This window comes from Platichthys flesus, chromosome 20 (genome assembly GCF_949316205.1).
Source record: "Platichthys flesus chromosome 20, fPlaFle2.1, whole genome shotgun sequence".
Taxonomy (NCBI): domain Eukaryota; kingdom Metazoa; phylum Chordata; class Actinopteri; order Pleuronectiformes; family Pleuronectidae; genus Platichthys; species Platichthys flesus.
The window spans coordinates 5,458,694-5,470,113 of NC_084964.1; the positions used below are offsets into that span (position 1 = coordinate 5,458,694).

At 41.4% G+C, this 11,420-nt stretch overlaps 1 protein-coding gene across 1 annotated transcript in view; it reads right to left on the reverse strand.

Annotated features, from left to right (window-relative positions):
* Positions 1–28: 28 nt before the first annotated feature.
* Positions 29–11,420, reverse strand: part of hs3st3l (heparan sulfate (glucosamine) 3-O-sulfotransferase 3-like) — a 12,717-nt gene continuing 1,325 nt past the window's right edge. The window contains exons 2-3 of the mRNA XM_062414147.1: positions 2,253–2,482; positions 29–1,455 (exon numbers count right to left, since the gene is read on the reverse strand). Coding sequence (XP_062270131.1) covers positions 1,067–1,455; positions 2,253–2,482 — 619 coding nt within the window. The 3' untranslated portion in view covers positions 29–1,066. The remainder of the gene's footprint in view (positions 1,456–2,252; positions 2,483–11,420) is intronic.

Consider the following 11,420-nt stretch of genomic DNA (forward strand, 5'->3'; position numbering starts at 1 on the left):
GAGGGAAAGCAACTGTGACAAAGAAAGGTCTTTGCTTAAAAATACTTTTATTTTTGAATACTTTCAAACTAGTGCAAATACATGCAAACTGAAAACAGACAACCCTGTAAACTGGCCCTCACAGTAACACACTACAGCGTCACATATCACATCCAGAGAAATAGCCATTGACCAGGCGTCCCTGTCCCGCTGATTTGACCTGCTCTGGTTTTGGTTGTCCTCCAGTGGTCCCTTTACCGCACACGGTGGGGCGGTTTTGCAGTCAGAATCCTAACCTGAGCCTCGGCACACGAATGTGCCACTCGGCGAGGAGGCAAGTCATCCACACCATTTCCCCTACATCCATTTATCCACATTCATTATTCAGGAATACAAAACCACTCAGTCAAATCTGAGCTCATATAAAGATTCTCTCGCTCACCCCTCTGCTGCTCACCACATAAAAGATTCATTCCCGCTTTTTCGGGAACAACGCTTGGAGGACGACACTCAATATGTATGCATTGATTGCTCCTAAATTCTTAACCAGTGAGACTGAAGAACAAACATGTAGAAAAAGAAAAGTCATGGGGATTCAGGAATGTGGAACGAAGCATTGTCTGCTCTGGGTTTGTTGTGCCACTACAGCCTACCAACTACAGGATTAAACTGCAGACCAGAGACGCTAAAAGCTACACTGTATATTTCACCAACCAACTTTATAATCTGCAACCCACAACCACAACGTCATGACCACCTTGCACATAGATGCTTTATTTGACCATCTGGGGCGGAAGGATGAGAGAGGAGATGCTTGTTACGAACCACAAACTCTTAGTGCAATCACGTGTTTTAATGAGACATTTATGATATTTAAAATGACGCTAAAACACTTGCACAAAACAATTGATTGGTCGAGGTGAAGTGCATTGACACCGGGTTTCACTCTGCTGGTCAGAGGCGGTAACCTTTCTGTGTTTTCTGGATCTTTTGTTCTCTGAGTCTTTGCATCTGTGTCAGTCAGATGGAAGATGCACACTTCTACACAAAACAGTGCAAACGCCACTGGTAACACACAATCAAATGGTCACTGCCATCCAAAGTCTTGTCCCGCCATCTGATAGAAGCGCTGGTTGTGTGGCTTGTAGAAATCCCTTAGTCTCTGCAACACTTCTGGGTCGATGGAGGCGTGAGTCCTCCCTTTCGTCTTCCCCAGGCAGTGAGGTTTGCTGCTGCCCTCCGGCTTCTTCAGGCAGGGGAAGCCTTTCGTTTTGTTGAAGTAGAAGTGCTTGTCCGTGACGATCCTCTGGAGGCCCAGAAAGTCCTGCACTTTGCCCACTTCTCCCGCGGGGTCGGAGATGAGCCTCTCCCCGCTGACCAGATGGATCTGGGACCTGGGGAACCATGCCAGCCAACGCTCCAGGTGCTGGGCATACAGGCCGATCCACAGCGGGCTCCACAGAGAGTCGATCTGACCTAGAGACAAAAACAGACATATGTCAAGGCCTTTTATGAAAATCATTGCCAGTGTCGCTGTTGTCTCAGATCCCATCTAACTTTAACATTGGAGCTAATTTTCTTTGGCCATTGGCCAAAGCCAGTGGTTTTCCAGGCTGAACACTGGTGAGCTTTATTCCTGTCAGTCACATATTTACATTTAGCATTAAAAAGATGATATAGAGGTTTTTATGTTTTTGATTTTGTAACATTCTTTTAATCTTTTTTTCAACCTTTTAATTGGCTTTTAGCTTTAACCCCAACTTAACACTAACCCTGTTTATATTTTACATTTGAGTTTGAGAGTTACAGTTCCTGCAAGTATCTGTGGCCTGCAACTTGAGGGAGAAACCCATGAAACACAGAGAACATGCAAACTCCACAAAGAAAGGCTCTTGATAAGATCCATTTAATGAATTGTATCACTACATGTTCCTCTTACATGCCAAGAAGTAATCTGCTTGATAAATGTGTGTTATTGATAGAAAATGGTTAAGGCTTCTATCAGACCCTTGGTTAGTAATGATGATTTGTTTCATAGTGCTAGCTTATATTTTTAAATTTATACCTGCCTCCCTTGTGATGGGTTATTCTATTTTTCCCTTTATTTGTTTGTGCACAGTGAAGACAAAAGATTGACAGTGTTTTGTAGAAAAGCTCCAGGATTGAGCCGATGTAATGTACGAGGACCCAGGACTGCAGGTTTGTCTCTTTTTACCTGTTCTATCGTTCAATAGATCAGAAACCCTGAGCTAATCGTCAGAGCCATGCTGTACCTGTGCTGCGGTTCTTGAAGGCGAGGCTCTCAAATGGAGGGATGTCGGGCGTCTTGGAGATGATCTGGGTGTAGTCAGATATGGCTCGGGTCACGGGGTCACGGACGACCACTATCAGCTTCACATCCTGCGACATGGAGTGGACACGCTCTGGCGTTTCCACGGTAACGAAGTAGCGAGGCGTCTTCTCCATTACAATCTGGCCTTCCAGGGCTTTGGGCATCATACTTCTGGAAGTGTAGGAAAAAATGTGCTCACTTCCATGAACAGTAACAATTATTATTTCTTTGTGATGATGTAAGTTAACTCTTTCATGGCCTTTGTCCATATTTACACTAATGGACAGATGAAAGTGGTATAAATCTCTCAGCAAGAAAACAAAATATTAAACTTTAAGCTTGGCTTTAAAACTGGCTTTTAAAGCTGATTAAATAATAATTAGGAGGAAGATAAATTTACTTAGTTACAATATACACACGTTTTTGCCTGCCTTCAGTGTGTGTAATGATCAGAAACACACACTCTCACTCACTCAGGCCCCATGAGTCACCCTGGCACACATCACACAGGCTGTTCAGTGAGTGCTGATACAGTAGCTCTCCAGTGATCCAGACAAACAGGCAGTTGACAGCCGTGCTACACAAACACAGGAGTCTTCCCTCAAATGGTTCTTGTTCTCTTCACCTCTACCTCCACAGCAGAAGCCCAGCAGATGGGACTCATTTAAAGATAAATGAGTCTGGTGGCCCAAAAGGACCCGCTGGGGACTCTGGGACATCTGCCGACACACCTGCCACACACCTGACTGACAGACTGAACACACACACAACCTCAGCAGCCTCATACACAGCGTCCCCGCTTGTCTGAATGGAGCCTAAAGGCTTTTACTCATGTTTACAAATTGGACCACAAGTCATTCACTTTGTATTTTAATGTTTGAATTTGATGTATTCTGTGATGGATTTGATGAGTTTCTGGAGTTTCCAAGTAGAAAAAGACAGCTACTGGTCGGCCTTGAGTTTATATTCATTTTCAAATTGTATGACTAGAAATGGTTATCTAAAATAACTGAAAGAATACACCAATATGTGTCAAACATATTAGCATGGTTTGTAGAATTGCTACTGTGAAGTTAGTTAACAAATGTTAATAACTTGTAGTAAAAACAACTGATGTGGTCCTTCAGGGTTTCAACTGATATGGATTTACATACATCAGTTTAATCTCCAAAAATCTCTGTATCATAAAAAAATTCCAGAATTAAAGTAATTTCAGTCGATAAAATGATCTTACGATTTACTAATTAAAACTGTATAAACTACTGTATACCAACAGCTGCATTTCTTTAGGTAGCTTTTTGTTTCTTTGCTTATTGTTCCCGTGGGTTTTGATTGTGTTTATTTGACAAACTGTAAACACAGCAATGACATATTAGAGTTCCTTTCACGAGCAAACTGATGCTTACATTTACATTATAGACATTTAGAAACATTAGCGTTGATTAAGATTTATATTTGTATGTTCAACATTACCTTCTCTTTAGCTCTGATTTGTTCTCAACCCCTACAAATATATATTGTCTCTCTTCTGTTGGTAATCACCAGCCAGTCAATAACTTCGACTTTCTGTGGTTTGTTGCTGTGCAGGTTATGAGGTGTTGATGAGAGCCGTGAGACTGAACCATAATAGTAAAACTGTCGGCTGTAAAACCAAAACAATGAGCTAAAAGACACTAAAACGCCTCACAGATATAAAGCGAGTTAAGTAGTTGTCTATGGGTTTCGTTACTAAACTCCTGAGTGACAACTGAACTAGTTTTTATTTGGTCTAAAATTTTTGCAACGTATTCGATTACAGAGTCATTAAAAAGTGTTAAAAAGTGTTCCAATGCAGTTACACATGAGATGTTAATAAAAGACTGACAAACTGAGAGGACACAGAGCTGATATAGTGAGGACAGGATGCTCTGACTGTCCTCTGATATCACGTTTCAGATGTGCCTGCAGCACAACCTCCTGTCAATACAACACCCCCCAACACACGTACACACACACACACACACACACACACACACACACACACACATAGATTTCATTTGATCTGATCGGCATGAGGCAGCGCTCACCACCACTTAGCCCGAAGACTTCCCTTTTAACTCCAATACCCTGAGCATGAGGAGCCATGCAGTCTGCTACACACACACACACAGGCCAGGAGGCACGTGTGCACATTGATCACACTGCAAAACAAAAACATACACTCATTATTTACTCATTAGGCAAGCAATTGCTATCATGCTTCTGGTCTCCTGGGCCACCTTGAACACACACACACACACACACACACACACGTGTAAAAGGACTAAAGAAGCTAATTGCTCACACACACATATGCACACACACAATAATGAGTGGGTGTGGTGGATTTCTACCAGACTCTCTAAAGATGGTGGATGCGTGTGTGTGTGCATTTGCGAGAGTGTTTTAAATGAAAGGGGTCGGTGACTGATGAAGGAATGATACGGAGTGGATACAAACGTTCCTCCATTAGCAATCTGTCTGTGAATAGCCCCAGAGCCAAGAGCCCCATGCCATTACCTACGCACAAAGAGCTAATTACGGCCCCTAAGAGCACCATCAAAAGAAAAGGTCTTCCATAAGTATGCTTCAGCTATGAGCTTTGCACAGACGCACTAATCGACAGACAAAATCGCTGTTAGTTTTTCGAATAACTAAATATACTCTCATCCTTCTGGCATAGAATACGTCTAAATTGTGATCCTGGGTTTGGTCAGAGTCACAAAATAATTATTAATGGTTGAGTTGAACCTCTGAGGGCAGAGTCAGAAAATGTACAATAAATTCACATTATAGTTAATACTATTATTAGTACAAACAGCATATGATAATAATAGGGTTAGATTAATGTTTCGATTGTTGACTTCGCTGCGGCTTCATTTGAATCACATGCACTCTCAAAGTTGTATGACGCAGCTAAATATAGAATTTCATTTTTGTAAAGTACTCTCTCTTATCAAGGATTTTCAATCAATGTAACATATGGATGTACTTTTGTTTTGAAAAACATGTAATAAGTAATAATAAGCAATGTTTTGGTGTGTAGGTTGAGTATAGTCTGCACATGATTCCCAAGGGGATGATGGAATTAATTATTTTGTTTATTCCCTAACTGTCAATAGATGGATAAATATAAAATACAATAGTCGATTGGAATGAATGATCAATGCAGTTTTCATTTCTGCCTAAACTGTGGATTTACACAGTGTGGGAAACTTAGTGCACACACAAAGGCTCACCTCGAATCTGAATCAGGCCGATGCTGCATCACCACTAAACTCCTGGCAATAATTGCTTTGACTTTCTGTTATCAGGGAGTTCCAAATCATTTTTCTGCCCATTTTGTCTTAACTGGGAAACTGTACACTGCACTGTGCTGACTGTACACCTTTAGTGACTGTACACTAGATGGTTGTCATTAACAAACTCAGGTTCTACTTCTTCTCTCCCTTTGGCGCATTTGTTTTGGGGTGACATATTGAATGTCAACATGATTATCCTGCCTGCTGTTAATTAGAAATTCTCATAAATGGTCCTGTCTATATAATTATATTCCATAAATAAGTCCTAAATAACTTCCTCTACGGTTCCGGTTAGATCAAGTTTAGGCAACTGAAATTACTTAGGACAGGAGAAGAGTATAGTCATGGATAAGGGGAAAATCCTACTAGCATGGTCAAAAAAAATGAAAGTGCTTCTTCTACCAGTCAAGGGTTGTTTCCCATAGCATAAAGGCAGTTGGCCATGTCTATGGTTGAGAAGCCAGTGAGGGATTTTCTCCCCATTACTACAAAAGATATTTCCCTTGGCCTTTATAGTAGGGGAGTGAAAAAAAAAGGATAGCCAAATAAATTGGCAGTTTAAAACTCCTGTTTTAGCAACATCCCTTCCCTGCTCATTTACTTTTGGAAGTGAGATCAAACATTCAGGATGATGAACACAGGGATTATCCTGCAGCTTACATTAAGCTTCTGTTTGCCTTTGAGGACCTCTCTTTTGTCGTCCATTTCCCAATATTTCAGCAGGCCTCCCTGGTGAATTAGTGCCGGCCAGTCAAGGCCACTGGCTATTGATCCTGCGGGGGGCTTAGGCCAATGACACAGAGGCAGGTGTGGATGGTGTACAAGCGGGAATAGTAGGGATCGTGTATATTGAGATGAATGAGGTATGATGGGATGTATGAAGCAAGGTGTTTGTATAACTGTCAGAGGACAGACTGAAAATGGTAATGCAGCGCTGGGCCTCAGCTGGGACCAAGATTGGCAGGTGGAGACTGGAGGAGCTAGCACCCTCTGGAGCCCCATCAGTGTGTGTGTGTGTGTGTGTGTGTGTGTGTGTGTGTGTGTGTGTGTGTGTTGTTGAGAAATGTGAAGCAATTGAAATGTTCATCAAATATGCAGCAAAGGAGTGGGGGATTTGAGGGTGTGTTGGATCAAAGACATAAAGTCCGGTCTGTTTGTCTTAGATGTTTGATCCAAGTAGGAAACAGCAGCCAATCAAAGAGCACAGTATTATGCGTGTTCACTATACACACCTCTCTGTTTATTTATGAGTCAAATATAAGATTTGAGTGTGTATTTGTATCCGCTTGCATGCTTGAGTGTGTTATTGGGGGCCCGCTCATCCATTTGCCCTATATGGGGAGCATTAAGGAGTCAGTCCATTGTCACTATGCCCTGTCCACTTCCAGGAGACATCCATCATAGAGGGTCCCCAGAAACCCCCCACCTTTGCTTTCCAAGCCCCAGGGGAGGACCTTAATGAGGTCCAGATCGCCCCACCCGTCTGGGCCTTGTGGTGACACCCCCAGTACAGGACAGGACAGACCACACCTGCACCCCAGTTACACACAACAAACAAAACCTAGCATGGCAGCCAAATCAAACCTATTCGTAAGACTTTAATTACGTCACACTTTTGCATGATATTTAACTGTGCAAAAAACATGCAAAAAATACTATAAATATAAATATTTGATACCACTTACTCCCCCCCCCCCTCCCCCCTGCAGATTAACAAATCTGATTCATCAGAAAATCCGACAATCGTGTTTTTTCCGACAACCCGCCCACCAAATCCTGCCGAACATCCAATGTTTTGGCAGCCATTCTTCTGTGATTTGCATGCCAATTATATTCCATTGTACAAACACAAAAACTCAAGTAGCACCATGTGCTGTGTCACGGCAGAACAAAGCCTCCGATGTATGGGTATGAATTTAAAAGCCTCCCTTAACGAGTTCAATATGAATTGCAAATGACTCTGTGCGACTGCAGCAGCTGACTGGGAATACAGAGTCCTTTCGTCCCTCCTATACTGTTGTTGTACATCCGGAGAGGTGTCTCCAAATTCATTCAAACTGAGTGAGGACCTCAGTGATAGAATAAACTGTAGTAAAGCTTTGATCCCTTTTATTATTATTATTATTTTTTTTTCATGAAATTATTAGAACATGTGTATTTATACATTATGGGCACATTTATTGTAATTGTATTATGAGAACATGACATCTTATATTTGTGTAGTTATTTCTTCAGAATAGACTTATGATAATGTGGTGCTGATGTGGCAAAAGCTTAGGTGTTTTAGTGAACATTTTTAATAGATATATCTTTACAAGATGCTCCACATTTTCTCCACATACTCAACACTTAATTCTTATAAAAGTACAACTTTATGCTCAATATCTCTCATTTATTGTCCCTTTAAGTGGCCCTAATACTTACATCATAATATGGAAACAATTCTCCTGGAGAAAACCTCATCAGCCATCACACAGTTTTACTATTTAACCATTGGCCTAATCTTGCAGTTCCCTACAGTTGATGTCAATGATAAATTGTGTTGAGGGCTAGTTTAGATTTTCAACCTGACACCCACCATGAGAATGGTGTTCTCCAACGTCTTTGAAAAATGTGCCTTCTTGGAAATGATCACAAGCAGCAAATCCTGACAATACAACCTGTCAGGTCAAAGCTGTGCTGGTAACTCCGAGTCAATAATACTGTATATGGATAAATCTCACTGTATCACAATAACAAAATACAACCTGCCCCGCTGTCTGGAGCACAGAGCAGTCTCCAGATTGTGTGCATAAATGCTGACTTCTTCAGATTCTGTCAAATACACACACACACACACACACACACACACAAGCCCAGCTCTGGTGACAATCCCCGGGGTTGAAGGAAAGGTCAGCGTAGATGTGTGAGGCTGCGGTAACACTGACTTCACCCTTTAACCTCTACCTCACCCGGGTCTTATCTCTTCCCCCTCTGTTTAATCTCCCCCTTTCTTTTTCACCATCCACCTGTCATGCCATCTTTCAGCAAGGAGCCATCACGAGTGAGAAGTGAGTTCCCAGCTGAGTCATTTTAATGGATTCCTTTAGAGCTACAGCGAAAGAGATAAAAAAAAAACGGTGTGCAACATGAACCCTATGAGCTTACGTGGGGGGGAATATGCCAATGTAGGATAAAGCTTCTCTGTAATTGTAACCGAAGCCGAGCTGACCAACACTAACCGCTCTAATGCTGGAGTCAACCCAAGGTCAGAGCGAGGAGATAGAGCTATCGATCCCAGACAACACAGTAAGGAGGAAACTTCCAGTCCATCTCGGGGCCCATCGCAGCGCTCTCCGAGATCCAATCTCCGCTCCAAGCGCCATTAGTGCATCTTTGTCAGGGGCTCTGATCTCAATTGCCCCGGTGAAGCTAAATGTTATTTCACTCTCAGAGAGGCAAGGAGTGATCCTGAGGAAGATATCTCTTTCTCTCTGATTGTCCGTGATAGGGTTTAAGAGAGAGAAGCAGTTATACAGAAATGTAACGTCGACTCCAAAAGCACCACAGGTGACCCTCCATTTGCTGTGTGTATTTGAAAGCACACTATTCCCTTAAAGAAGGATTCCACTTTTTATTACAACCGATATTACTCTCACTGTCTTGATGTGGTCATATTTCTTATCACACATTGTACATGCCAGGCCAGTTGACGAAATAAAGAAATGTCAACACAAAAAAAAAAGAGGGACATGGCTGTTTGTGGAAGAGACAACACAAGTGATGGAGTAAATATTACCTAGACTTCTGTTGCCTTCAAATGAGGTAATTTATAACTTTATAAAAGTTCAGAGTTGTGATATCGCTAATGTTTTCAAAAGTGCAATATTTGTTTGGTAGAAATGTTTTGCCATTTTAGTCATTAGTTGGAGATTAGTCAGCGTTTTGTAATATGTCTGAGAAAATGCTATGTTACCCACAGCATCATGTTTTCCCTCTGTCATTGGCGTCAAGACATCGATAGTAATGTAAGTAATGTTAGCGTCCATGTCGCTTCCCCCACAGAAACCGCAATCTCATTAGTTCCATTTGAAGGCTGCATCTTTTCACACCACTATAATATTCAAGTGATTGATAGGTTACTTTTTGTTAATACTCACAGGGTAAAAACAACATATTTGTGTTTTTTTCCCTTTTGTTTAGAAGCAGAGCCCCATGTTTAAATAAGGTGGTTTGCAAAAAATGCCCAAATGTCATGGCAAATAAGCCAAATTAACTAGAATAAGACATGGTTCAAACTAAAGATCAGTTCATACGGTTCCTGAATTTGAAGAGTCAAGTGCAAATTTAAAATTTTATTTTTAGCACAATTAAAGATCCCTTCCCTATTTTTATTTATTTTTTTTTCAATTTTTGAAACATTTTCTCTCAGACTTTCATGTGTGCAAAATCAGAAACTTCTACTAAAATAGTGATAAGTGAGCAATAAATATTCTACCAGGCTGTTGGTCAAGAGTCTCCATTACAGTTTAAAAAACTATTTGGGTTTTAATTTCGACCTTTAACTTTCCAAGTGTATGGACACAGTTTTTCTGTACAATGAGAGATATTAAACATTATTTTGTGTTGCCAAGTTTCTTTTTTTTTATTTTCCCTCCATATAAAGTGGTTTAGTAAACTGGCTAAATGGACTGATGATATGTTTCTTTTGTAGCTGGAGTTTGTTGGAGCAATGTAACCGTGTTCCCAGATCTCAGCCATTACTTTGGTGAATGTATTCAGAACTGATCAAATTAATGATCAAAAAAAGAAATTCTAGGTTTGTCCATTAGTCCTCTGAGATTCAAGAAAATACACTGACAATGGCTAAAAAAATGTTTATACTTTTTCTGTTTTAAAGGCATTTTGCCATTTTTGGGGTTTTGCTGTTGAGTAATCAGAACAAAGACACATTTGCTTTGTCAGTCTGTGTACTCTGGGTGTGCTCTGTTTGTTATGAAGTAGCGTGAACACATCATTAACTCCCAGTGTAAAGTGACCCGGAGTCAGAGGTCAATTGACAGAGCTGACAGCGATGTCAAGTGGCTCAACGTGCAGCGAGCCCCATCTGGCCCGTGGGGGGAGACGTGACAATCTGGTGTCACAGCCGCATCACCTGGTGCCACACAGACTGCAGACAGGCTGCACATGCTGGCAGACAGCACGGGCTACACAGGCTTTTCCAGTACTTCCAGATCTACAAATAGTCTCTGGCTCTGTTTACATTCCACCGTTTTTATGTGACGGTGGGTTTCTTCTATGGCGACATTCACATATCAACACATCAAGCAGAAATGCATCTATTCACGTCTCCATCATGGGTTTACTTGGTGCCAACATGCCTGCATGGTCCCCAGAGCTGAGCCAATATGACGATTGAACTCCAGTAATAATGTTAGATGGTTTACACCACACAACACTATCCAAATTTAAAAATGTGTATCTAATCCGTCATATTTTAAATAATGTGTGTATCTATACGTGGATCCACTCACTGTATAAAAAGCCCATGAATCCGGTCCTTTCCTTTATTTCCTAAAATTATTCTCATTTTGTGTGCGTGTGTGTGTTTGTGTGTGTGTGTGTTTGCACATGTGTCTGAGTGTCTGTGTGTCTGTGTGTGTGTTCTGAGTACTTCCAAGTTTTCATGGAACAAGCTGAGAACAGAGCCACATTACAACATTAACATCTGGCTCCGGCTCCAGAGATGATTACTCTGCTGCTCAGTGAGAACTCATCCTGCAACGGCCTCTCTCTCTCTCTCTCTCTCT